The 27,868-nt window shown below is 48.2% G+C and overlaps 1 protein-coding gene across 1 annotated transcript; it reads right to left on the bottom strand.

The window, feature by feature from the left end:
• Positions 1-1,583: 1,583 nt before the first annotated feature.
• Positions 1,584-26,684, bottom strand: ANAPC1 (anaphase promoting complex subunit 1). Its single transcript, XM_039717118.1, has 47 exons — positions 26,352-26,684; positions 25,444-25,605; positions 25,265-25,316; positions 24,611-24,720; positions 24,366-24,448; positions 23,479-23,552; positions 23,097-23,242; positions 22,244-22,464; positions 21,408-21,617; positions 21,030-21,125; positions 20,691-20,781; positions 20,536-20,601; positions 20,246-20,383; positions 19,774-19,914; positions 19,489-19,549; positions 19,013-19,200; positions 18,504-18,578; positions 18,115-18,380; positions 17,813-17,904; positions 17,369-17,517; positions 16,354-16,432; positions 16,239-16,275; positions 16,075-16,145; positions 15,784-15,962; positions 13,657-13,883; positions 12,455-12,573; positions 11,771-12,042; positions 11,008-11,242; positions 10,179-10,270; positions 9,905-10,039; positions 9,704-9,786; positions 9,513-9,591; positions 9,163-9,237; positions 8,558-8,634; positions 8,278-8,368; positions 8,131-8,184; positions 7,674-7,867; positions 7,373-7,459; positions 6,862-6,979; positions 5,909-5,986; positions 5,517-5,584; positions 4,456-4,594; positions 3,831-3,917; positions 3,313-3,408; positions 2,961-3,159; positions 2,362-2,496; positions 1,584-1,865 (listed from the first exon to the last, which is right to left on the bottom strand). The coding sequence occupies exons 1-47, from the start codon at positions 26,562-26,564 to the stop codon at positions 1,750-1,752; spliced, it is 5,856 nt and encodes a 1,951-aa protein (XP_039573052.1). The 5' UTR covers positions 26,565-26,684; the 3' UTR covers positions 1,584-1,749.
• Between the last annotated feature and the right edge of the window lie 1,184 nt (positions 26,685-27,868).

Here is a 27,868-nt window from a genome sequence, read left to right as displayed (position 1 = left end):
TTTTTTTCCCCCTTCCCCCGCAATTCCTGGCAGCAGCCGAAGGGAGCAGCGCCTTACCGTGGGCCGGGAGTTCCCGGTGTTCCCGGTGTTCCCGGGAGGAGCCGGAGGCGCAGCCCGGCGCGGTAACGGCTGCCCCGATCATTGGTCCAGCTCACGGAGCCGCTGCTTTCAAATTCTGCTCGAGCCGCGGAAGGAAACAGGAAGCCCCAGAGCTCCTCGCCAGAGCCTCCCGCGCCCACCCCCGCCCGCGGAGTCGCCTCCCTGGCCAAACGCTGGGAATGGCGCTTTTCCCGCATCCGGCGGAAACCGGGAGCATCCCGGCAGGGAGTTGCTGGAGATGCTCGGTTTCGTGTTGCTCGTCGTTTTTATTCGTGGTGGAATGAATCGCCGGGTTCCAGCCTGCCCGGCCACAAGGCAGCGTCACCCTTGGAATGCGGGATAAACCCCATGGGGACAGCAAGAGGATTTAGGACACCTCCAGGTTCCTCAGCTTTCCACCCCAAATCCAGCATTTGGATTTTTGGCTCTTTTTCCAACTAAGATGAACCCAGAGGCTCATTCTGGGGCTGGGGTACAGGCTTGAGGAGGCAAAAAAAGTATTTGTCCTTGGAAAAGTCGGGGGGAATTGAATTCCCCATCCCCGGAAGCGTTTGAGGCCAGTGTTGGATGGGGATTTAAGGAAGGTGTCCCTGGCCATGGTCTTTAAGGTCCTTTCCAACCCAAACCATCCCAGGATGCCATGAAAGCCCACTGTCATTCCCTCTGGAAAATTAGCACTTCATGCTTCCCATTTCCTCAGTTTAGAAGGAACTTCCCTGAGCTGCACCCACCTTCCAGGGGAAGGAACATCCAGGATTGCCCCAGGAGACCTCTGGGCTCCTCTGATTTCCCATCGGATCATGGGTTCATTGAATCCACAAAAGGAAGGTGCTTGTGGTGCTTAATTAAACTAATTAAACTGTTTTTATTAAATTAGAGAAGTTTCTGAACAGTTTAAAAAAAAGGGATGAGGGTTGGAATTTGGCACAGGCTCTGCGTCCTTCAGGACACCTCAAGCAATTGGAAAAACTGTTACTACACAATAAATTTGTCATTTATAAGAATCAGGTTTGTATAATTTTCCTGCTTTTGCTCTCTTTTTAACCACACCTGGTTGTCCTCCTCCCTCCATTTGACCCTTTCCAAAATCCTTGAGGATTTGGGAAAAAACAGGGAGAAATCAGCACAAATTCCACAGAACGGGATTAAATTTGGAACCACAATAATCAGAATCCAAGCCTTTGGCTCTGGCTGAGTAATCCCTCAACCTCTGGCTGCTTTTCATGGAGTAATTCCATGTGTTTGGCGACGAGTTAAGGATTTGCTCTGCTTGGAACCAACAAGAAACGAGCCCTGCTCCAAGTTCATCCAGGGGGATACACAAGGAGGAAGGGAAAACAAAGTGTTTAAACCAGGAATTAATTCCATTGTCTGAAAATAAGATCCACCACAAGCAAAGGAGCTATACAGCCAAGGAAAAGCACCATTCCCAGCCAAGGTCTTTCCCAAGCTCCCCACAGAAACCACACATTTGCAAACAAACCTTCGTTACAAAAGTAAATTTATTATGACCTCACTTTTATACCTCTTTTTTTTAAATTCCTCATAACAATTTATAAATAACTCCTGGTCGTGGTTGCCACAGCTGGGGGGCGAGTCTGCTGTTTGGGAAGGTACAAAAAGAAGGAGATTTTGGGAAGCTTGGTGGGATTACAGCACCATGGCCTGGGGGTTCCCGAGGAGCAGCGGCGCCAGGCGCAGGAGCGCCCGCACGGGCACGTGCAGCCTCCTCAGCTTCAGCAGCAGCTCCGAGAAGTTCCTGCTCCCTAGAACATCCAAAGCAAAGGAAAAGGGTGTAAAAACGAGCAAAGTTTTGTGCAAAATTGGAGGGGAAGGCTTCAGAGAGCTCTGGAGGTGTCACCCCGTGGATCCGTTTGTGTTGCGCTGGTTGGAAAGTGAAGTTCTACAAGAGATCTCAAATCTCCTTGAAAAGAGATCCCAAATCCAGGAAGAGGGAGAACACAGAGGAAAAGAACACCCAGAAGAGAGGTGTGTAACAGACAACTGGAACCTTCCATGCCCAGACACAGGAATTTGTGGCTGGCACAGGATTCCTGGGATAGGCCCCCAGTCCCTCATGGATGTGGTGACATTTCTGCCCCAGCCCTAAGCAAGGAATAGAGCTCCCAAAATTAAGGTCCAGCTGCCTTTCTTTTCCCTTAGTAACCTCAGGACTGGTGTATTCCCAGGCTGCTGGAGAGCAAGGAAAAGCTGCCCAGTGAAAGGATGCAGGATTTCCCCAAATCCCAGTTCCAGACTCACCTTCCAGGCCTCCAGCTGCCAGCTGCCCCGGTGTGGGCACAGAGTGGTAAATCAGGAAGCACGCCAGCATGCTCAGCTGGGATTCCTCTGGAGCCTGCCCGCTCAGGTAGGAATGCAGGGACACGTCCCCTCCGGCTGCAAGGCACAAGGAATACCTTTGGTGACATTTGGGAAGCAGGATTTCCACAGAGGGATCCCGGTGAAGCCTCCATTCCCCACAGGAGGTGGGCTGGGAGGCTGTTTTCCGACCTCCCTCCTTCTGCCATGGCCACCCTGCTGTGGTCACCGTTTGCTTTTGCTCCAGGAAAATTCTCCCTATGCAAGATGAGGAAGAAATTTTCTCTGGGAAACATCACCTTCCCTGCTAAAAACTTCCCACCACTCCAAGCAAACAATTCTCCAGGGAATGTTCCACACCACACTGAAAATGCCCTCCCTTCCCTCATCAGTTTTCCATACTTTTGAGTCAAAAATCAACGTGGATCAGCCAGACAAGAACCAGGTGAGCAACAGGGGATGGAATGAGATGGTCTTTAGGTCCCTTCCAACCCAAACCATTTCAGGATTCCAACACTGGTTGGGTTGAAATTCCTCCTTACATTGAAGCCACTGATCCAAGGTGTTATCTATGGTGCACTTCATCACCGGCAGGAATTCCGAGTTCATGAAGAGCCCTCGGGTTGGATTCCTGCTCATCCTCTCCTGGTGGCTCCGGGAGCTGAAGAATTCCAGCACCAGCTTCATCTGCCACAGCTCAAAGGTCTCGGACATTTCCCGCCTTTCCAGCCTCCTCACAGCCTGGGAGCAGGAATTGGAGCAGGAATGTAACAGGAAGCAAATGACTCCTCGACCCCTGCCCTCACTCCTCTGGAACAGCACACGGAATGGCCACTGTTGCTCCCCAAAAAGTGGGAAAAAGTGTTGTTTCCAACAGGAACAGGAGTTTCCTACCTGGTCGATGGCGATGTACGTGGGCAGCATCTCCGGATTCTCCTGGGTCACGCACTCGTAAAGGATGGAGGAGAAAAGGTCCAGGATTTCCTGTTTCTGAGGAAAGACAGGTGTCAGGCAAAATTTATTCCAGGTTCCTGCCTCCACTGAAGTTAATCCATGCAGTGGAATCACAAGAATTTGGGATAATTAATGATACCACTTGACTTCTTCCTTGTGATAATTAAACTGGGTTTCATGCCCTCCCTTAAATAATTTAAAAAGAAATTCCATTCTGTGACTTTCCCTAAATGCTTCATGGCTCTCTAGTTTTGTTAAATGCATTCCTCAAGGAATGGGACAAAAAATTCCAATATCAAACCAACAGGAATCAGAGGATCACCCTTGTATTACACAACATCCTGCAGGATATTCCCTGCTCCTGCTGACTGCAGGGCTAAATTCTGCTTCAGTTTAAGGCAGGTTTTCCCTACTTTTTATCCATGGAATAAGTGTTGGCCCAGACCAACACCTCCTACCTGGCCCATGTCCACAGTTGGTTTGCAGAAATAATCGGCGAATGAAAAGAGAGCGGGATCGGAAGTGAAAGCGGAAATTGCCTCTGGCTGGAAAAAAAAATAAGGAATTAAAACACATTCCTAAAATGAACTTTTTGAAATTGTGCACAAAGACGGCAACAACTGATTTCCCAAGCGTCCAGAACACAAGGGAGAAAACTGGAACCCACACCAAAGGTTGGAATCCCTGTCTAAAGGCTGGACTCAACAATCTAAAAGTTGGACACAATATAAAGGCTAGATGCTCTAAAGGTTGGACTCAGTGATCTAAAATTTTGATTCAATGATCTAAAGGCTGGACTCCATGATCTAAAGGTTGGATTCAATCTAAAAGTAGGATTCCATGATCTGAAGGTTGGAGTCCATGATCTAAAATTTGGATTCAATGATGTAAAGGCTGGGCTCCATGACCCTGGAGGACTTTTCCACCCCAAATGATTCCATGATCAAGCACTTCATGGGCAGGATGTGTCCAACACTTGTGTCTGCCCACGGCAGATGCATCTACATGTGGCTGTCCTGTGAGAGCCACCAGAATTCCCTCCCTCAGCAGCATTCCTGGCAGGAGCCACCCCGGGAGCAGTACCTTGAACGCCCGCGCTTCGGAGTTGCGGTGGGTGACGGTCTGTGCCAGGAGGCTGCGCCAGCCCATGGGATCCTCCTTGTAGGAGAGCTGCCCAGCCCGGAGCTTCACGTACAGGATGCCACCCTTGGAAAGGATCGACCTGCAATGGCACAATGGGGCTGATTTAGGGTTCAAAGGGAGGAAATTCAGGCTGGATATTGGGAAGGAATTCTTCCCTCTGAGGGTGGGGAGGCCCTGACACAGGTTTCCCAGAGAAGCTGTGGCTGGCCCATCCCTGGAAGTGTCCAAGGCCAGGCTGGATGGGGCTTGGAGCAACCTGGGGTAGTGGAAGGTGTCCATGCCCATGGCCCTGGGTGATCCTTAAATCCCTTCCAACCCAAAGCAGGCTGTTCTAATGGACTGAGCTTAATTTAATCCTTCCACTTGACAAGAGGGCAATCAATGATTGGACTCATTATCTTGGAGGTCTTTTCCAACCTAAATGATTCTGGGATTGATCAACGGCAAGCAAATGACCTAAAAGCACCACATTAGTGAGCAAAGATGGAGCTGGTTTCTCCCACCCCTCATCAGGGAGTGCAAAGATGAGAATGATTTCCACCCCCCCCACCCCAGATCCTGTGTTCCGGTAAAATCTCTGGTTCCCACAGCTGCCCCCCACGAGGGGGGGTGGCACTGTGTGACATGGGGTGACACGAAAAAAAGCATTTCACAGGGCAGTAACAGTCCCCAACAGTCTGGGAAATGTGATATCACCGCCACTCAAAACCAAACCAAAACCATGAGTTGTAGCTGCTCTCTGGTGCCTCCATCCCACTGCCAGTCTCTGTGGGTTTTACTATCAGGTTTTCCCCGACCCTGTTTTTTTGCATGAATTATTCACCTCAATGGGTGAAACCCAACTCTGCAGTTTCTCTCTTCCCCCCTAAAGTGCTGTCAGATGCACAACAGTGACTTGATGAAACACAGGTTTCAGCCCAGACCTGTGGGAGGGTTTATAAAAACCATGAAATACGATTACTACGAGGTCATGATTCAGTTGAGCATTAAAAAACACTTACTGGAGATGAGTCGTTCCCTTGCTTAGATCTATTAATAATTCCCAGTACCGGGGGCCCTTCACTCTGATCTGTCAATAGAAACATTTTATTACTAAATAACAAGAATCATTTAATTAAGAGGTTTCTACTGTGTTTTTTTTCTAGGCTGTTTTATAGTGTTGCCCACACAGAAAATTCAGCAGGAGGTTTGTGTCTCCTACAGGGAATTCCCTGCTGCATCAGATCTTGGAAGATCTTGATCAAGACAGAAGACAGAGAATTGTCTTTGGAATCATAATGGGACAATGTCATCCAGAGTCAGGCTAAGGAATCAAAACCCATCAGATCTCAGGTCTTGAGACTTGTGACATAAAATCCAGGTGATTTTCCATTAAAACAGAGATTTCCTCTACCTGCTTCAGTAAGTGGAGCTCTGGGAGAAGCGTGGGGGCCATCAGCTCCTCGGTGGCCTCCCCGTACCACTGCGTGCCCTGCAAAACATCACAGGAGCCACAGGTTAGAAAAGCTCATTTCCATGGGAAAAGTAGGGAAAAGGCATCTCGTGGGGAACAACTGCCTTGGCAGCAAGCAGGGGGTCCTGTTCCTAAGTAAACACAGGAGTCATGTCAGGAAACATGGAATTCCCAAGCTGTATTTTCCATGAATGGATGGATGAACACTTAACGCTGGGCAAGGCTGAAATGTGAAGGTTTGGGAAGCAAGCTGCAATCACAGAGATGCACCTCTAACCCCTAAAAATTCCAAGAACTCAATTCTGAGCATCTCCCTTCTCCCATATAAAATAAATCCCACAGAAACGATTCTTCCTGAAGGACACCTGATGGAAGCACCAAGAACATGGAGAACTCTTTGCCAGAATCACAGAGATGCACCTCTTCCCCCTAAAAATTCCAATATCTCAATTCTGAGCATCTCCCTTTTCCCATATAAAATAAATCCCACAGAAAGGATTTTTCCCTGATGGAAGCACCAAGGAGAAACACCAAGCTGCTCATCTCAGAATTAGGAGAAGGCCTGGAAAACCACAAATGATTCCAGCCACTTCTGAGCCTCTGGAAATCCTTCTGAAGAAGCAGAAGAACCTGGGTCAGTCAGGACACCCTTCCTTGCCTGTTTGAAGACTGGTGACTCTCCCTGTCCTCCCTTCTGCTCTCCAGGTGCCACCAAAGCACACCTGAGGTGTGCCTGGGTTGAGCCCAACTCTTCACTTATTTGTGCAGAATTCACCTCGTCTCCACCACAGCTTGAAACCAAACCCAAGACTGGATGCCACTCCGATGAAAACCGGGATAAATCCGAATGTTTGGTCATCCCACAGCTCCTCAGGGCTTCCCAGCCACGTTACCTTGTAGGTGACCTCTATGAGGGCGTAGCAGGGGGTGTTGGTATCCACGTCCACGGGGGTGAGGAGCCTGGGCTCAGCTGCCAGCACGTACAGGTGACGCAGAGCCTGCAGGTGGTACCTGGGGTGGGAACCAGGAGCTCAGCATGGGCTAGGAAGGATCCCAGACACCCAGTTCCAGCTCCACACCCCAATACAGCTTGTGTAGCCATGGTATTGGTTAATTAACAGAACAGGGCTTAATGGAGCAGAAACAAATGTAATTAAAGGTCATAAATGGACAGATCTTCCACAAAAATCATTCCAGCTGAGCAAACTGGAGCAGCCACACGACAAGAGTACAGCAGAGATGGTGTTTCCTCACTGACCAAAGATCTGTCACTTCTTCCATTTCCCACTTTTTTTTTTTTTAATGGAGAACCTCCAAATATTGATTTTTGGTAAAAATCCATCATTTGTCCTTTGTAAGAGGATGGTTCAGCTGAAGGAAATGGGATCCCCACTAAAGCCTTACCGATTGTCCGTGCTGTGAACAGGGAAGTGAGGGTACAGAGCACAGAGAAGAGCAGCAATGGAGGAGTTGGAAGTGCTCAGGGAATATCTGTAGGAAAAAACATTGTTCTTTAGTTTTCCTTCTAAAAAACACAGGAGGCCAAAATACTTTGGTGGGACGAGGAAAGGAATTTCCAAAAGCACACAAAGACAAGACTTTCTCTGCCAACAGAAGACACCTTTGTGCATCCATGTATTTAAAAAAGGGAAATGGAGATAATGGAAGTAAGGGCTGAGATCTGCCTTTGGAAAAGGCCCATTACCTTCCTCCTCCCAGGAAGAGGAGCCCCAAAGCCATGTGGTGAGCCAGGTGGAAGCCGTAGTTCATCTCTCCCCCCGTCTTCTTGTGCATGAAACGGCAAAGCTGGAGCACTTTGAGGTTCCCAGAGCCGGCCATCACCATGGCCAGGGCCAGGAGAAGGACACTCAGGCACGTTTCCAGGTTATAGTGACCTGTCTTCAAGCACAACAGAGAGGCTGCATCACAATTCCATGGTCAACAGCACATTCCAGGTGGGATGACCCACCACTTTCTACCCTGGAGCCTGAAAACCACATTCCCCAGAAGGAGGGAGAGACAGCAAAGTCCTTCAATGATGTGCAGCTCTGCCACATCCTATATATCATGTGTAATCCAGGAAATTAAAAGGGCTGGGTTTTTTCCCACTGAGGTTTTGCTGAGGGTCACACAAAACCATCTTTATGCTTGGAAAAACTTACTATGGACGCTGTCGGAGCTGACAAGCACTTCAGGAAATCCGTGGCATATTTGTACTAGAAAGAAAAGGAATGCCCAGTGAGTATGGATCCAAAAGGTGAGTGACAGCTCCCTGGGAAGTGAACGGAATCAAGTAACCTTCCTCTTACCAGGCACTGAAATGCTGCCAGATTTTCTGACCCAGCAAAGCGAAATCCCAGGGATAAACACGCTCCAGCGATGATGTAGACGTGAGCTTGCCTAAGGAACAACATAAACAGGAAATGACTAAATGTTCCTCTTCTCCTCATCTGAATACACAGCACAAACTCCTTCATGCCTTAAAAATAAAAGGGAAGACTCATCCTTTAGAGGATATCCCATACAAGAAAACTCTCCTTTACAGGACAGTAAAATTCCCTAGGAGGAGATTTTTGGGATGTTACTCACGCCAGCGTTTCCAAGCTCAGGTCTTCAGAGGAAGGCAGCTCTGTTGCATGAAGAGAGATAATGTTCTCTCTTATGATCTGTAAAAAGCAGGAAAGGAAAATAAATCCAAGAGAAAACTGATAACTAATTGACACTCTGGCCATCAAGAGTTCATAAGTGACACCAAACACTAAGGGAAGGAAAAGCTGGTTTTTCCCCAACAGAGACCATCAGCATCCTGTAGTTCTCATAGGTATTGAGCTCATTTCGTCTTAAAAATTCCATACAAGATATTCCATATCTTGGAATATCACTGGTTCCACTGTTGGGAAGTTATTCCTAATGCTCAACTCCATGCAGCAGTTTTGGATCTGGCAATGCAGGGAAAAGTAAATCCCTTCCTTTCCCTGACATAATTTTATGTCTGGAACAATCCCATCTCTCCTCATCTCCTTTCTAGTCCCCAGTGCTCCTAAATCCAGGGATCCTAGGGGACAGTCACCTCTGTCATGTTAATGCTAATTTCCTTGTGCTCCTGACATGACTGTGGAAATATCCACATGGAAAACAATGCAGGGAGGTATAAAATTGAGAAACAAACACACCACACATAAACAAACACCTACCTGAGGCACATTGCTGTTGACCCACTTGGAATTGGGCAGGATGTCATCCCACAAAATCAGGCATCGAGCCAGGGTCTGGAAAAAGGGAGAAAATTTATCTATGGAATTGGGAAAAGCTATAAAAACACAGCTAAAAATTAATGTAACATTCCCCATAAATTGTGTCTTTCATCTATTCTCCCTAAACCTATTTCTCCATGACAAGGAAGCTGCTACACTACAAGGAGGAATTGTTGGAAGGGGTGAGTTTGGCTGGGAAGCAAAGGATTCTGAATGATGGGCATGTTGGACTGGAATTCCTAAACATCATTTAAATTCAGACTGAGGAATGAACACAAGGGAAATCTTACCCTCAACAAAAGGAATTCTGGTTTGACAAAGTCCAGCAGATACATAGTGTCTGGTGCTTTGAGCCAGTCAGCAATGGATCTGCAGGGCATGGCAGAAGAAAAGGGTTTCCAGGTCACATTCCAGCAATTCCAAACCTCAGGAGAGCCAACACTGGGGCAGTTTAACCCTGCAGGAATTCCCAGGTCAATACCTGTTGTTGGTCTTCAGGTAGATCATGGCAAGTGCAAGGGTGGCACCTGGACACGTCACATCCACGTTGATGGTGTCTCCTTCCTGGGAAAACACAGAGAACACTTCCCACAGGCTCACTTGGAAGGGAATGATGCTCCCAAAGTCATGGAGACACCTCCCAGAATTCCAACTTAAATGAGCCAGCACTGGCACCATGTACCTTGATTTGGTAACTGGGAGATTTGTGCTTCTCCCTGTGCATTCCTGCCTGGAATCTCCTGTGTCCCCCCACCATGTACTGGTAGAGCTGCTCGGGAACGTTGAGGTCTGACATCCCAATCAGGTTACTGCCATGCTAAGGAATGGAAAGAAGGAAAACATGGAACTGCCTTCCTCTAGGAGAAAAACCCACAGGCAGTTGGGAGCCAAGCATGGAACAGCTCTTGGAATGCCATCCCAATGGATAATGAGTCTTCCTATTGCAGCTGACTTACCCCAAGGCACACCATCCCCAAGGCCAGCCCTGATGCCAGGGAATAGGACTCTCTGTCTGTGCAATATTCCATTTCTGGGCCGGGGGGACGCCCTGCAGAAACCAAACCAGCAAAATTCACCTTTGAAAATTCCAGCTTATTGCTTAATTCCTACTGAAAGGAGAAAAAAAAAAATAAAAATCTGTCCCTCTTTAGGGAAGTCCTCAATGGAATGACAAGGAGCTGGCAGTTCATCCATCCACTCCCAAACAGCAACTCCCTCCTAAATGTTATGGTTGGAGTTTAGAGCCATAGTGAAAATGCCAAGTTTAACTGAGGATACTTTAAGATCCTGAACCAATCCAAATGCTGCTGCTAAAAAAGGATTGCACGTATCAAATTTCCAGAAATGCAACAATTTCACCCTTAAAATTTATCCTATTCCCTGTTTAATAAACCACACAGTCTCCAAGTATAGTCCCGTGTAAACATGGAGAAAAGCTGTTACAAATTAACTCAGAATAAGAGCACAAGTGAGATCATAAATCTGCTGTTCACATCAGCTCTTAGGGCCTAGTGGTTAAAAACCCTTAAAATTCCAAACGGGGGAATCTAGGACACCAAATTTCCAGGTGGAAGAAGTAGGAACAGTAACGATGCTGCCATGTTTCTTTTCCTAAATCCAGTGACTTTCCTTTTTATGCTGCACAAGCTCCCAAGAGGGACCATGAGGTTAGAAAAAATGGGAGGAAAATGAGGTGGGAAGGTGCCAACATTACAACTCCCAACTCCCTGGTGCACACGGTGACTATCCCAGCCCTCATCCTGTTTTTCCAGCGTTGGCACCCACCTATCTCAGCCAGCAGCACCTCGGCAGTGTGCCTGTGGGCAGTGCCCTGGTACACCAGGCCTATCCCGACCACAGCAGCCACCTGGACGTTGTGGGGGACATCCAGCTCCGTGGAGGTGGGCGGCAGCAGGGCGGGGATGTGGATGCTGAGCAGGCGGGTGATGGCCATGTCCATGGTGCCCAGCTTGGCAGCGGAGACGCCGAGCAGGAGCCCGATACTCGTCATCTCGTGGCCCTGGGTAAAGGGACAAGGAGCAGTGAGGCACGTCCAGGAATGGGAAAACCTCTGTCCCAGTGTTCCAGTGGCCTATCCCAATGAGCCATGTGCAGGGTGGAGAGATCTGGTGGTAACACTGCTGGAAATCTGTGAATGGAATTGGAGGTTCCTCGTTCTGCAGAACCCCAGAATATTTAGGATTGGAAGGGACCTCTGAAGATTATCCAGTCCATTCCCCCTGCTCAGTCAGAGCAGGTGACACAGGAATGCATCCAGGTGGGTTTGGAACGGAGTTTCTTCAGAGGCTCCACGCCCTCCCTGGACAGCCAGTTCTCCACCACTTCCTTGGAAAGCAGTCCTTCCTCACACTGAGAAAGGATCCTTCCAACCCAAACCATGCACCATGACCATAATGAAGCAACTCAGACATTCTCCCATACCAGGAAACTTCCAAAGCAGCACTTCAAATAAACCTTCTTCCTTGTTTTGCCTAAAGAATCCAATCTTATCCAAGATCTGGCTCTTGGATGTGCCGGAAGGCCTCACCTTTGTTAGGTAGTCGTGGATGTTGAGGGTGGCCAGCTTGGTGAGGTGCCCGTTGAGCCCCAGGGCCATGAGGAACCCGGCGTACTCGTTGGCCAGCTCGGCGATTTTGGGCTTGTTGTAGACGATCCAGGCGGAGTCGATCTGGGAAGCGGGAGCGATCTTCAGGCCGGCGGCCACCCCGTTGTGGAAGCTGGCCCAGCAGGCCATGTTGGGGGGCACATCGATGTTCCCACTGTTCAGATCCACAGTGGTGTTCCTCGGAGGAGCACGGCCTGCCAGGGGAGAGGGGGTAACGGCACTCAGGAAAAGCCAAGCTCTTCATCCAGTGCCAAGTGAGGGAACAGTTCCGATCCAAGAATGTTCAGGAATGTCAGGACAGCCCTTTGCAGGATCTCCATCCTCTATGACCCCAGCAATGTTTAGGCCATTTTTCCACTTCTCTCTCATTCTGTAGCTAATAAAAGGTTTCAGTGTTTGATAACACTGGCCCTGACCACTGCAGAAGGATCTTCCACCATTCTAGGTGGCAGATTCAAAGCCCAAAGGAGCTGCATCCCCACAAAACCCACACTTGAACCATGAAATTCTTGGTGGAGAAGATGCTATAAAAATTACTGTAATGGGTAACAGCTGGAAGAAAGCCCATCCAGCTCTGGGATAGACTGGGAAGGAGCTCCAACGTACCAGTGAGGTTCAGCTTAGGGATGGGTAGCTGCTCCGTTGGCACAGGATGGTAGGAGAACAGGGTGAACATTCCCCGTCCAACCGGGAGCGCCATGGTTCGCTGGCACAGCTGCAGCAACCTGGTGGGGAGGTGAATCCAAAACCATATGGAAAATTTTCCCAAATACAAACAACCTACAAACAACAGGCACTGAACAGAACAGAACCATTTTTCCCTCATTCCCTCCTTCCTTCTCCTTTTGAACCAAATCTTTGGTCCTTACAAGGTTCACCTCCAAGATACCTTTTAGCTGTTGGAACCTGGCACTATTTTTCCCTGAAAGCTGGTTCAATAAATCCATTCCACGGACACTCCCAGCTGTGCTGGAAGTGAGGTGAGAGGAGAAAGCCAAGTAAAGGTGGTTGCCCTGCGGGATCCTGCTATGAGTGGTGATAACACCGAGTAATAACCCACGTACAGAGGTGATAAGGTGCTTCCAAGAATGCCGACCACAATTCTCTACGATTTAGTCTGGAAACACTTTCTCAACTCGTTAGATTACTCAGCTCCCTAGGTCAGACTCAAAACATGTTGCATGGTAATGATGTTCTCAGGTTTGCTTTTTAATTTAGTTTTTAACCTCCCAAAAAAGTGAATAAAGCATGGCAGGGATAATCGAGGCCACTGGACACAGGTTTCAAAGGAATGGGATGGGACAGTGAATGTTTTCTGTGGAATTCCAAGGTCCCCTCTCTCCAGAGCAGCCTATCACAAAGGGTTCTCCAGCTTTAGGCAGGGCATGGATGGTTTGGTCTCTACAGAGTAGGTCCTGCTTATAATTCACATTTCTGGGGCAGAAGAAAGTGCTACAAAATCCCTTCAACCCCAACTGACCTCAATGTGCTGTCTGTCCTTACCAAGAGCCCCCTACTCCAACAGAGCTTTGGTCCATGGAACTCCAAAGACTTGGATTATGATTTTTTTAAAAATTAGATTCTGAGCCTCTAAATATATCCCCACAACATTTCAGCTGAACGAAATACTGGGAAATAGAAACATCTGGAAATGGAGAAATTTCCAAGGCCACACTGGATGGGGCTTGGAGCAACCTGGGATAGAGGAAGGTGTCCATGGCCATGGCAGAGGTTGGGATGAGATGAGCTTTAAGGTCCTTCCAAACCCAACCCAAGCCAAGCTATTCCATGCTTCCAGGACTCCTCACCTGTTTTCCTTCTCCTCGATGTACTCATGGTCACTGGCTTCTGGCATCTGCACCACGTTGACCCGGACGGGCCGGGCGCTCTGGAGGAGCCTCCGCACCTCCTGCACCCTCAGGTCCTCGCTCCAGATCAGGGACATCACCTCCTCGTTCATGTCGTTCATGCCATCCTCATCCTCCTCCGACTCGGCTGCCGACGGAATATCCGAGGACAGCACCGTGCCCATGGACTGCAAGGGAAAGGGAAAAGACAATTCCAGGGGGGAAACTGTCAGGAAGGCACCACCTGAACTCAACCTGCACAATGATGGGTCTGTACACAGAAGGGACAGACACAATGATGGAGGGTCACAGCATTCCCATGCTCCTTACAGGAATTTAAAGGCCGAAAGGATTTCCAAAGATGGAAATCAAGTAATTTTGCACAACCACATGGGACAAATAACTAAAGACAAGAGGATATGACACCTCAAATGCATTGAGGAGGTGACGTGTGATGAAGTTCTTGTCATTTCAAAATCTTTCCTTGTTTTGGAGCAGTTGTAGGAAAGTTTTCCTTTCCCTGCCTACTCCATCAGCCAAGTTTGTGATCATCCCAGTTTGTGATCTGCCCAACCAGAGCTGCTGTTCTGCAGATTCTGCTCCAAACCCTGTGTTAATATTTAAAGTGTTGATGTTTTCACACATCAATTTGGATTCCCTCCAGAACCACCTTGGAAAAGCAAATTACCCATTAAAACAAACAGCCTGAACAGCAGAAAATCCCAAATTTCCTCACTATCATAAAACCTGGGATTCATCACAGCACCAGAATGGTTTTGGAACTTCCACACATGACCAGAAAAGCACCAAAGCTTAGGAGCACTCTTGGAAAACCCTTTTCCCATACAAGATTTAAGAAATGCTTTCCTAAAACTCTGCTCTCCTGTTTGCTCACATCACACAAGTGATGAGAGGACCCAAAGGGAACAGATCTTCCTGTGGTTCTCTGGGAACATGTGGCCTCAGGAAGGCGAGTAAATGAAGAGCTGATGAATGAAACCCAATTTCTTCTGGTAAATCCACACTCAATCTCAACACACAACTGCACCACCCAGAGCAGCAGCGTCCGTTCTGAAACAGGAAACTCCACCCTGCCCTCCTGAGAAATGACAAACAATTTGGGGTTTGAAGCTCACTTTGGCCTTTTAAGGTCACATCAATTCGAGGCATTGTTATAAAGTCAGTGATAAAATCAAATTTATCATCATTTTTGATGATTCGTGAGGGTTTCGGTTGGGCACAGCTTCTACCAGCAGCAAACAAAAAGGATTTTTCATGTGGTGGCAGGTGGAGTTTGACCTGGAGTTAATTAACCTTTCTGCCAAATTAATTACAGTTTTGATATGCAATTAATCATAAAGACTTTGTTGCAGAAAACTGGAATAACTTTAATATCCCTTCCAAAGCTGAGACAGCAAAAAAGGATCTTGACCAAGATGGACTTGAGATTTCAATTCCAATTCCTGACTTTGGAAAAGGCTCCAATCTTCTGCCATGAAGGGATTTTATGTCAACCTTAAGAAGATTTTTGGCTTTCAACAAAGGACATTTCAGTGAGATGCAATTCCTTGGGATGCTGGTGATAGCATCGTCAGAAGAAAATGTTGAAGAGAAAAACACCACACTGCTTTTTAAATCATTTTACCTCAGGATAAAATAACTAAAACCTTTTTTTGGGAACAAAAGAGAAATATGGCAAGTGTATTTCCAAATTCAGCTCTTCTAGTGAAAAGGAGGATGCCAGCCATGCCAACACAACGAGCCTCTGACAAATACCCACTTCCTTCTCCTTGTGCCATGGCTTGATGGCAGAGCCTCTGGAGAAAGCACCAAAGAATGGGAGGAGGAGGAATCCAACAGCTCTGGAGGTAAGACTTTTGTCTAAATTTAAAAATGTGATTTATCCTGAGTTTTCCCAGCTATCCATGATTATCCATCCCTGCTGGATGTTGCTTTTCACACAAAAACCCTTGTACACATAAATCCTCCATTTTGTTGCCCTCAGTTTGGGAATTACGCTGGCAATTCCTGAGCTGCTTGCTCTGCCCAAACGCTGGGACTTGGAAATCCCTTTGTGGCCATACTCACGGATTTTCCCTTCTGCAGGCTCCCTTCCCAGGCCTGCTTGGACAAATCCTGGCGGCCGATGAGGAGGCAAACGGCTTCCGGCCAGTCCGAGGCCGGCTGCTCCCGGCACTGGTAGATGGCATCCCGGATGGGAAGGGCCACACCAAAGGGAAGAGATTCCAGATCCCTCAAGGTGAAACCTTAAAATTAAGGAGGGAAAAAAAAACCCAAATAAGTGTTAGCAATCCCCAGACAAAGAGTGCTTCCTGTTATCCAACACATGGTTATTTGGGAATGTTGTTCTGCTCTTACCAACACTGGTCATCCAAAGGACCAACTTTTCAGCCAGGCTAGAAACAGAAGTGTTGGATTTGAAACTGAACCTGGAAAATTAAGGAGAAACCAATAAAATCTTATCCAGAAGTCAGCAGGAAGTCACAAACTCAATAAACCAACACAAAAAAAAATTTCCATACCGATTGTCATCCTGCTCCATCTGCTGCTTCCGTTGGCCTAGGAAAGACGAGGCTGTGTTAATTCCTTGTTTTCCAAGCTCAAGGCACTCCCAGGATGGAGTCAAAGCATCCTTACCTGATGTGATCTTGTACAAATAATGGGAGGCTTCGTTCAGCACAGCGTTCTCATCCCCGAGGATATACAGGGCCACACTCTGGGGAGGAGAGACACCAAAAAAAGTCATTTTGGGGCTGATATTCCTTTGCTTCCCAGAAAAAACAGGCAGGAAGTAACTGGAATACAACCACAGAAGTGGGGCAGGTGTATTGTGGGGAAAAGGAGACTGAAACAACTGAACAACAACAAACTTTTAAGCTTTAAATTTTGGGGAAAAAAATCCACCCTGAAACAATGCACTGAATTTTCCCTCATTGCTCCAGAGAAAAATGATAAATATCTTCCCAACACAAAAACATGTTCCCAGTTATCCTTCTTGTGTTTCTCCTGCAGGACATTCCATTTCTCCTGCAGGACACACACATTTTCCACTTGGTCTCCTCCACACCTTGGATATTTTGTGAAGGTTCCAAGTGAAAAGCTGTTGGGTCCAGCCAAAAAAATCCAAGGGGTCAGCCACTATATTTTGAAAATTCTGGGAAAAATCACATCCAGGTAAAATGATTTTGTGGGCTTTATGAAGATCTTTCAACTCTGAGCCATGCAAGGGCAGATCAGGCAGAGAGAGGAGGAAAATAGATCCAGAGAAATCCCTGATTTTCTCCTTAGGCACCTCAGGCTTGACACCTCTGCTCCCAGCTGGAATGGTTTTCCCATCAATGAGTAAGGAAGTGATGGTGACCAGGAGATACCATCAGCACTCACAGGACTAAATACTGATGCCCAAGGAGAAAACAGGGGGATTCTCATTCCTAAAATACAAATAATTCCAAGTTCCATTACTAGTTTGCAAAAAGAAGTGGTGAAGCTACTCAGCTCCAATACATCCAGTAAATGAATCCCTCTGTCATTTCACCCTCCTTTAGGGATGTTTCACTCCCAGGAAATCCAGCAGCTGGAGCAAAGCCTGCCCACAGGGCAGTGCTGACAGAACAAGGCACATTCCCTGTATTCCCTGTCCCCCAGTACTCACCAGTACCACCAGTTTGCTCCTTTCACAGATCCCTGGTAAGTAGGGGTAAGGCTGCACTCCCTCTCCCTTCAGGCAGGAACTCAGCCACTGGAAGATACTTGGAGGCTCAGCAGAAAAAAAGGAGGGATGGAGCATGAAACCTGTTTGGACTTAAGATGAACAGCAAAGACCGTGAGCTCAGGGAAAAGGCACAAGAATTCCTCACCATTCCCAATTCCTCCAGTATTTCCTTCAACAACAAAAATCCAGCATTTCCCCACAAAAAGTTACAGATCCCTCCTGTCAGATGGGATTTTACGACAGGAATGAAAATTTTTCTTCCTTAAATAGGTGCCTTGAGTTATCTCAAAGGAATAAGCAGAGGATAATCCTCCAGAATGAGGGGAAAGTTAAAAACAAAGGGAACATCCAAGTACCACAGAACAGTCAAAGGCTTAAACTCACCCTGGTCAATTATGCAGGTCTGCCTGGAGGTTTTGACAAGGGCTGGGTAGTCCCTGTAGTAATAATCCATGTAAGCTTCCAGTTTCAAATCCCTGGAATGAGAGAGAGGGGAGTCACAGACTGGGAAAAAGCCATCCCAACCTCCTAGATGCCACCTTTGGGCAGCTGCTGCTACTGGGGAAGAATTTGGAGCCATGGAACAAATAGGAAAGGTTTTAAATATTCCTTTCCTTCAAATATAGGGCAAGTTTGCTGCAATTTGGGCAATCCCATGAAAATAAAGGATTTTCCAGTGGGAATACCTGGCCAGCTGAACCAGGAGAACCACGAGGGAGCGGAGTCCTTCTCCCATCAGACTGTTCAGTTTGAGCTCCTCATAGATGAGGTGGAGAACAAAGAAAATGGCAGGAATGTGGGAGAAAAGGAGGGTGGAGGAATCCAGACTGAGGCTCTGGGAAAAGTCATCCCTGGAAGCTGAAACTTCCAGAGGGTCCAGGCGCAGAGCTTTGGCAATGGGATGAGACTCAAAATTCCTGTGGTAGTCAGAGCTCAGGAGATATTCCCAGTCCTAGAGCAAAGACAGAGGATCCATGGTGAACATAATTTCCAGAAAGGTAATTCCAAAGCACTGTTACAGAGGAATTTTTTCCTAAAAACCAATCCAAATATAACAGAGGGAACCACTTCTTACCTCATCTGACCCAGTTTCTGATGGCCTTGCCTTCTTTGGAGCAATTACTGGAGAGAGTGACCCTTCAAAATCAAGCTGCAACAAATTAAAGAAAAAGAAAACAAATGTAAAAGAAATAAATAGAAAAAGAAAAATTAAATAGAGATTTCTTTGTGATTTCTTATGAGCCAAGGTTTTTTGTGATTTCTTTGAAACCAAGGTTTCCTAGGTGAATCACAACATCTGAACTCAAGCCAAGTAGGACATGATGTGGTTTGAGGTACTTCTGGATTTGCTGAAATACAAAATCCTCTTTAGGGAACAACAATCTGAGTTGTGACCTGTGTCTAAACTCAGAATCGATTCAATATGGATGAGACTAACCAAATTTAATATAGCATTGTTAGGTGTTGAGCTGGAATCAAATCTTCATCATTTATTTTTATAATAAGCACTTTGTAAATTTATCTCACAATAAAGACAGAGTAAAACACGCCTGAAAATCAGAAGTGAAGAATGGATTTGCTCACATTCCGTGTCCAGCAGAGCCTCTCAGTGTTGTAACCCATCATGTTCATGAGACAGGTGACAAACAAATTCCACTCTGAGTGGTAGCTGGGCCCTCCCGGGGCGTTGTAGGCGTTGTACCACTTCACCAACATCTGCACAGCTGTTTCCTTGGGCAGGATGGCTTTCACCCCCTGCAGGCATCTTTTCACTGTTGGAGAAGAAGGAAATCATCCATCAGCTCTGGTTTACTGGGATTTGCTTCATCAGTGGTGGAAATCTCCACAGGTTCCTCTTGCTGGACCTGCTTTTAACTCTAAATCAAGCCACGAAACTCTAACAGCTCTTCCTTGAGTTGAGCACAAATCCTCCAATTTGGAACAAAAATAAGGAAAAATACTCCTTTTTTTTGCTCATTACTGAAACCAGCCATGTCTGAACTGGCATCCCAGCCCTTCCTCAAGCAAAGCAAAAGCCACCTAAAGCTTTGGAATCCTACCTAACTCCGAGGTGGCGATTTCAGGAATACTGATCCGAACCATGGTGTTATTGCTGAGCTCCTGGAAAATTCAACAAAAGTGGAAATAAATCAGGAAATGCATCAAGTGCAGGCAGAGTAGTTTTCTATCAACTCAGAACTCCTTAGTGGGTGAAGATATTCCCAAATCCTGGTTTTTGCTACATTAAGATGTGGAATTCATGTGAAACACTGGAAATCTTTGAATTATTTTGAAATAATCTTTGTTACCAAAAGTGTTGCCCCAAAGGACAGGGAAATACCTACTAAAGTTACTCTGTTGTGGACAGGATCCCTCAGGGCTTGGATGAAAGTCCCAAGCTGCTGGAAAGTGCAGTCCTCAACGTAGGGGGAGTCGTGGAGCTTGGAAGAATCCCTTAATTCCGGAACTGGTGACAAAAGCACACTCTGGAAAGTGGGAAAAATGAGCCCATTTTACAGTTCAAATTGAAGTGGAATTCAGAATTAAAGTGGATCTGAGCAAAGAACAGCTATAATTTTTGGGTTTGAAGTAGTAACAAGAATCTTGGAAATTAATATAAATCTTTCTTTTCCCTGCCTTGGAAGTTTTATGGCAAACAGAAATAAATAAACAGGGCAGCACCACAGAAATCCTCTTTAAACAGTTTATTCAGCGGATTTACAAAACAAGAAGGAAAGATTCAACTCCAAAAGTCACCTTAGAAGATAAAAAACTACTGATCATTACAACAAAAGGGAATATTTAATCATTTGTTACCTCTTCCAGAGGCCCCAGGTGCTTGTTCAAAGGCTTGGATGGAGTACTGACACTATCCAAGGGAGTGCTTGGCCGAGGCATTGGGTTGGACATTGTCAGGGATGGAGCAGGAAGCCCGGGAATAAAAACCTTTCCCACCTTTTTGGTGGAAAAGGGAAACAAAAAGTTAAGTTTTTCTCTAAAAACAACCCCCACAAAAATTATTTAATTGTCCCACTAATGCCATGGATTCTTCAGAACTCCCTTTCCAGCACTGCACATAAATTAGGGATGGAAAAGGTGTCGCTTACCCGAACCACTCCAGAATAAAGCACCAGATTCCCACTGCCTTCCAGAACCAGCAGTGTGTCAATTCCCTGGAATAATCAAGCAGCACATTCAGCTCCTTGGGTTTAATTAAGGAGGCACCAGCTGCATGACAAGGACATTCCACAGGTAGCAATACCTCCACTGGAGCCGCATCCTTTGCTGGAATATTGGTGACAGATCCAAAGATCAGCTGTGATTTATCGTTGCTCTCTTGGAATTTCACACACCTAGGGATTAGGGAGAACAGGAAACATAAAAGGTTTGTCCTGGGTGTTGTTACAGAAAGAAAACACAGACTTCCAACAGTGCAGTGAATTTTTTGTGGGTTTTGTGGTTCCTTCATCCTTTTCCCTGCTTTGCCCAAAATAAATCAACTTATTTTTACTTTTCTAGTTAATTAAATCTTCTGATGTACTTCCAGCTGGGAATTTCTGGAGTGCTTCTCCTGGTTCACGTGTCCCCAAGGAATGCTCACCTCAGCTGCAGCTGGGATTCCACCAAAAAGCACAGGAATTTCTGCCCACAAAGGTCAGTGGAAATGAACACTTTGGATGCCTGGGAATTCTTCTCTCTGGAAAAGAGACAAAGGACCAGGTTAGAACTTGCTTTGCTTTGGAGACTCCATGAAACCATTCAGAAAGCCTGGAATAACACACCAGGGAAAACTGATCCAAGTGCTCAGCTCTCTCAAGGGAGCCAGGCACTTGGGGATCATCATTTCCCAAAAAAAATCAGGGAATGCAAGTCCATGAAGACTCCAAGATGGCTCCAATTGCAGAAAAACCACTCAAATAAGCTGTGATTTCACTTTAACTCCTGCTTCCCAACTCTCATCCCAAGAAAACCACCTGACCTCATGCTTGGGACTGTTTCTGTCCACAGGTGGTCGATGCAGAGCTCAGGAACAATCGGCTCTGTCTCCGGCACGAGGAAGGAGTCGTTGGAAATGGAATTTGGGGAATGGGTAACGCTGGGTCTCCTTGGGGACTGGGCACTGCTGGAAAAGTTGAACCTCTGCACTCCAGAGAAGGAATGGACTCCCAGGGCTGGGGAATGGGAACGGCTGCAGGCAGAGACAGGATATGGATGAGAAGGGGATCTTCAAAATCATGGAAAAATCAGATATTGATGCAGCCAAAAAATGGATCTTCAAAACTGGGATAGAATCAGAGACATTGGATATGACCAAAAAGTGGATCTTCAAAATCAGTAAGAATCCCAGGGAGCTCATCCACCCACTTTAAAACCCAACCAAACCCTAAACCAGGAACCAGCTCACTTTCCTTTTGTTTTTTCTAGCACAGGAAAACCATTCTCTAATTGTTTTCCAGGCATCTCTGTCCAAATCCAACAGATGAGATTTAAAAAGGATTTCAGATGGTTCATTTCCACCAAAAATCCCTCCCAACCCCTTCCCTCTAATTTCTTTAGAGAAGCCAGCCCAAAACACTCCTGGGACTCAAACATCCTTCAGATATTCCTTGGTCCATGACAGAGCAGCCTCCTTGGCTCTGGCACAGGCACTACCCTCCTGTACTGTTGGGATAATGGCACAGGAAGGGCATTCCAAGGGAAATTTCAGGTGCTGCAACACAAGAGGCACCTGAGCCTTGAATGGAACACAGAGAGCAAAATGTGTCCATGCTATTCCATAGGTCCCATCCTTTGGGATTTGCTGTGGGTGCTCACCTCAAAGCAGCCATGTTGGAGATGGTGGGAGAGCGGGATTGCAGGTTGGGAGAGGAGCTGGATCTGCTCTGGCTGTGGATGGATGAGTAGTTCTGGAAGGGGGAGCCCCCAGGGGAGTCTCCTTTGGAGAAGCTCCGGAGATGAGCGGTCAGGGAGCTGCTGGTGGCCATGTGCTGGGGGGTGCCCCCCTGCTCTGGGAATTTCAGCACCAGGCTCTGCTCCTGGGAGGAAAACCAATGGCATGTGGGCAAGGACAGCCAGGGAGAGGCTTTTCCAACAGTCTTCCCCATCAGTTATATGTTAGAAATTCATGCTCAGCCTACGGAGTTAATCCCATCAACCCTGCTCTTCCACTCCCACAGAAACTGCTCCAACGGTTTTTACAAAATCACAGGATTTGGCTGGAAGAGACCTTAATGCCCAACCAGTTCCACCCTCTGCCATGGGAACACCCTCCCCTATCCCAGGTTGCTCCAAGCACTGTCCAACTTGGAACATCTCCAGGAATGGAGCAGCCACAGATTCTCTGGGAAACTCTGCCAGGGCCTCACAACCCTCACTGTCAAAGTTTTCATGGCACTAAGTTACTTTCCACTTTTCTTAAGCTTCTGGTCCAATGTATGGAATAAAATGTTAATAACACAATCCACGACCACCACCACCCCATGATCCCCCTGCTCCAGGTAAATCCATGGAAAAAAAACTCTTAAAAACCAAAAGAACCAGCCCCACCAAACATCTTACTCTTATAAATGAAACAAATCCCAAATCCCAGGCATTCCTGACACACATAAGGGCCCGGAAATGCACACAGCTATTTTCCAGGGATCCTTATTCCCCAGGGAATGTGCACCTCTGGCTTGACTCTCCTGAGGGCCCAGACTGTGTGTAAGCTCTGCACAGTGTCGTAGGTCATCACAATGGAAGGCTCAGCGCTGAGGAACACGATCCTCAGCGTGTGGTCAGCCACGTACTGCACCCGGGACGATCCAAACACTCCTGGAAAACAGGGATGCACTCCTAAGGATCAGCCCCACGACAACACTGTGAGCATTTCCCACACTCTCTTCCTTCCATGATCTGGGTTTCTCCCCTGAGCAGCTTCCCTGTTCATGCAGCCACTCTCACTGCATCCTTGGAAGTGACTCTTCCCGAATTTTTTGACACAGGGCACACGCCAGGGACACACTGGGATTTGCTGCCACCCTGAGGGACTCCAGTGACATCCAATGTACCTCCAGACTTCCAGACCAGAGGGGTGATCTCATCCAAGGGGTGCAGCATGCTGAACATCGTCGGCAAAGGCTCCCTAGGGAAAAGCCAGACAAATCAGAGCCTGGAATGTGACAGCAGGGACACAGATTCCATCTCCAAAAGCTGGTTGGATTGACTGAGTAGACTCAACTTTTCAGGACCTCTATCCCTAATCCCAGCTCTTCCGAGGACTAGAGAATCCCAGGGAAAAACCCAAAAGAGTGGATTAAAGCTGCTCATCAGTGCATTGTCCAGCTGCTTCCTTTGGCATCCACAGAGGGCTTCCACAGGGAGCCTCAGCAAACAGGGAATGGGATCCCCACCCAGCAGGGAACGGGATCCCCACCAAAGAGGAAATGGGATCCTGCAGCTGAGAGAAAACGCCTCGATGACAATCCCTCAGTGACTCTCCCAGCTGTCCACAACAGCCTGGAATCAATTCCCAGGACAAACCTTGATGGAATCAGACTGGTGTTTCCCAGATCCTATTCCCAGGACTAGCACTCCCAAATAGTTTTAATACTCAGCTTTGAGTGTGCCCACTCAGAGTCACTGGGATGGGATAAAAAGACTGGAAGTGGCACATCAATAAAATCCCAGAACGGTTTGGGTAGGAAGGGGCCTTAAAATGATTCCATTCCACCCCCTGCCATGGGCAGGGACACTTCCACTATCCCAGGCTGCTCCAAGCCCCATCCAAGCTGGCCTTGAACACTCCCAGGGAGGGGCCAAACAAAACTTCCTCCTTTTCCACCCAATTTTACCTTTTCCTATCAAAAACACATGGATCTTTCACCATTGCCCTCCAACTCCTCCATTCCTTATTAGATTATCCAACAGGAAACCCCTCAAATTCCTCATTCCATACCTGGGTGGACTTGGAGGCACCTCATGGGAAGAACTGCTGCGCTCAAATAACAACCCATATTTGGTTGGCCAGACATTTGCAACCTATAAAAAAAATATGGATTTATGGTGGGATAAAAAATCAACCATGTGCTGTGTTGATGAAGTTTGAGGGTCTTATAGGAAAATAAGATGTTCAGGCTTTTTATGCAGAGCAGGGGAACATAACTGTGGATAAAAATGTCCAAAAAGCATGGCAGAAGTTACCTGGAAAGGCAGAGCAGCGATGTAATCCTTCCCCTCCATGCTGTGCACGTTTATGCAGGAATTCTGCAAAATGCAGATACATTTCTCCACTATTTCCTCACTGCCTGACACTGGAAAGGAAGGAACAAAGCAATTACACAGTGAAGTTTCACTCTGTTTCAGACAGCCCTTACACACAAAAAGTAAATTCTGACATTTCAAGTCGTGGTGAATGAGCTCCTGGAGTGTGTCCAGAGAAGGGAAGGGGCTGGAAAACAAGGACTGGCTGAGAAAGCTGAGCCTGGAGAAAAGCAGGCTCAGGGGAGACCTTCTGCACAACTCTGTGACAGGAGGGTGCAGCCAGGTGGGGATCACGCTCTGCTTCCAGGGAACAAGGGACAGGATGAGAGGAAACAGCCCCAAGATGCACCAGGGGAGATTCAGGGTGGATATTGGGAAAAGCTCTTCCTCACAAGAGTATCCAGCCCTGACACAGGCACAGGGCTGTAAAAGCCACATGGATGTGGCACTTGGGGATGTGGTTCTGTGGGGGCCTTGGCAACAGCTGGATTTGGGGGTCTCTGAGGGCTTTCCCAACCTAAACAATTCCATGATTTCCATTATTCCAAGCCAAGGGAGCTGAGCTCTGAGCAGCACAAGAAGCAGGACACTCACCATCAGCTTTTTCCGATTTTTCCTGGGGGACAGTGAAGTCACACCACAAGGCCTGAAACCCAACACAGCATCATTAATTCTCCAGAACGAGCTGCTCCCACACAGCATCACCTTCCCGTGCTCCCTGCCTGGGAAGGCTCTGCGGATTCCCTGAGTGCCCCTCTCCCACATTCCTGTACCTGCAGGACAGGGCTGTCGACGGTGAATGCCTTGTACACGGCGGACGCTTGGCTTCTGCTGCCCTTGCTCCAGATGACCACGTTGCTGGCCACGTACAGCTCCTCATCATAATCCACCTCCTCGCCAACATCACTGATGCCTTTCCTCAGCTGCCAGCTTTCCTGGAGAACAGAGGTTTGTCACGGAAAAGCCACAAGAGCCACGGGTGTGATGAGTTTGGTGAGTCACAAGGTGCTGGCACAGAGGAGTTGTGGCTGCTCCATCCCTGGAAGTGTCCAGGCCAGGTTGGATGGGGCTTGGAACACCCTGGGATAGTGGAAGGTGTTCCTGATCATGGCAGGGGGTGAAATGAGATGATCCATTAGATCCCTTCCAACCCAAAAAACCCTGGCATCCCACAACCAGGATCCATTTAGATTTATTTTGAAGGAAGCCTGGAAGGAATGGGTAAGGGAGAGCCTTTGTAGAGTTCTGATATTTAGTGAACCCCCTGCTCCCTAAACTCCTTCTGAGAGAAGAGCTGGGAGATGGACGGATCCAGTCTTAGGCTGGATCTCCATCAGAGCTGGGGGTGCTCACCTGGAGAAGAGAAGCCTCCAAGGAAACCTTAAAACCTCTTCCAGTGCCTACAGGGGCTCCAAGAGAGCTGGAGTGCGACTTGGATGGACAGGACACGGGGAAATGGCTTCCTACAGCCCGAGGGCAGGGTTAAATGGCACATTGGGAAGGAATTCTTCCCCGGGAGGATGGTGAGGCCCTGGCACAGCCTGCCCCATCCCTGGAAGTCAAGGCCAGCCTTGGAGCAGCCCGGTCTGCTGGAAGCTGCCCCAGCCCGCGGCGGCGGGCGGGAACCGGATGGACTCGAAGTTCCCTTCCCTCCCGACCCCCAGCTCGGGGAGGCTCGTACCCGGTGCCGGTCGTGGATGGTGACCTCTCGGAGGGAGCCCACGAGCCCCGCGGCGCCGTCGGAGGAGCAGAGCTCCGGCGCGGGCTGCAGCCGCCGCAGCTGCAGGCTCAGGGCGCTCGGGTGCCGCCGGCTCTGCTCGCGGCCCCGCGGCGCGAACTCCTGCAGGTCGCCGGCCGCAATCATCGTCGCCCTCTCGTCACAGTGGTCCGACATGGGGCCCCGATATCCACATTATTTCCGGGACGCTCCGGCGGCTCCCGCGGGCACCGGGACGCGCGGGGAGCGGCACCGGCGGCCCCTCACGCGGGCGCGGCCATCTTGGCGCTCCCGCCCTGCCCCGCGCGCGCCCGCGCCGCCATGGCCGCCCCTCACGGGGCCCCGCGGGGAGCGCGGCTGCTCCCGGCGTGTCCTGGCGGGAATCCGGCGCCCCTCGGCGCATCCTGAGGGGAGACTGCCCCCAAAATGCCGATTCGCTGCCCCCAAAATGCCGATTCAGTGCCACAGTGCCGCCGAGCAGCTGTTGGTGACTGCTGTCCTCCCGTGGCCCGTCGTGGATCGGCCAGCTCACAGCCTGGGGCTCTGCTAGACTGCCTTTAAACTGACAGAGAGTGCATTTAGATGGGATGTTGGAAAGTAATTCTTCCCTGTGAGGGTGGTGAGGAACTGGAAGAGTTGCCCACAAAAGATGTGGCTGCCCCATCTCTGGATGTGTTCCAGGCTGGGTTGGAGCAACTTGGGATAGTGGAAAGTTTTCCAGCCCATGGAAAGAAACTGGGTCATGTTTAAGGTTCCTTCCCACCCAAATCATCCCGGCATCCCAGGATAAAGAATAATCCCAATCCATGTAGAGTGATTTTGATGGAAGTCAGGGATGTAAAAGGGAGGAAAGGGTAAGGGAGATTCAGAATGGATCTTGTTTCCAAAACTCCTTTTCAGAGAGGAGATGGGGTGAAGATGTATCCAGTCTTAGGCTCAATCTCCATCAGAATTGGGAATGTTCACCTGGAAAAGTCTCCAGGGAGATCTTAAAACCCCTTCCAGTGTCTGAAGGGGCACCAAAATAAAGGAAGAAAGAATTCTGTGCTGACACTCTCTTGTTGTTGTTGTTGTGTCTCTGTGAACTGGAACAAGGGTGTTTGTTCCAGAAAAGCCCTGCCCTACTTCTGCATGGCCCCTTCTCCAGTCACATCTTGTTCATTTCCCTGGCATTTAGGACCGAGGATCCTTGTCCTTTATTCCCTACAATCCCTGTTTGCCTCCGTTTGAGGCAGGGACATTAGCCCAGAGAATGCCCCATGCCTGGGAGTGTTCCAGGCCAAGTTGACAGGGCTTGGAGCACACTTGGATAGTGGAAGATGTCCCTGCCCGTGGCAGGGGGTGAGACAGGATTATCTTTAGGGTCCTTTATGACCCAAAACAGGGATTCTGGGATTCTGGAATTCTCTGATATGGTGCTTAAAAACTACTTTGTGGGACTGATGGGGCTTCTGCAGCCACCCCTGGGCATGGGTACAACC

This window comes from Passer montanus, unplaced genomic scaffold (genome assembly GCF_014805655.1).
Source record: "Passer montanus isolate IOZ18808 unplaced genomic scaffold, ASM1480565v1 scaffold37, whole genome shotgun sequence".
Taxonomy (NCBI): Eukaryota; Metazoa; Chordata; class Aves; order Passeriformes; family Passeridae; genus Passer; species Passer montanus.
The sequence above is the reverse complement of the archived record's forward strand: the minus strand, read 5'-3'. Positions and strand labels throughout refer to the sequence as shown.

Bases quoted from the DNA above. Each gene is read 5' to 3' on its own strand.
- ANAPC1 (XM_039717118.1), bottom strand. From the start codon at position 26,564: ATGTCGGACCACTGTGACGAGAGGGCGACGATGATTGCGGCCGGCGAC. The intron at 9,787-9,904 runs GTACATGGTGCC...GTGTTTTCCCAG, and splicing joins CTCCCAGTTACCAAATCAAG to GAAGGAGACACCATCAACGT. The intron at 8,185-8,277 runs GTAAGAGGAAGG...TTTTCTTTCTAG, and splicing joins TGGCAGCATTTCAGTGCCTG to TACAAATATGCCACGGATTT.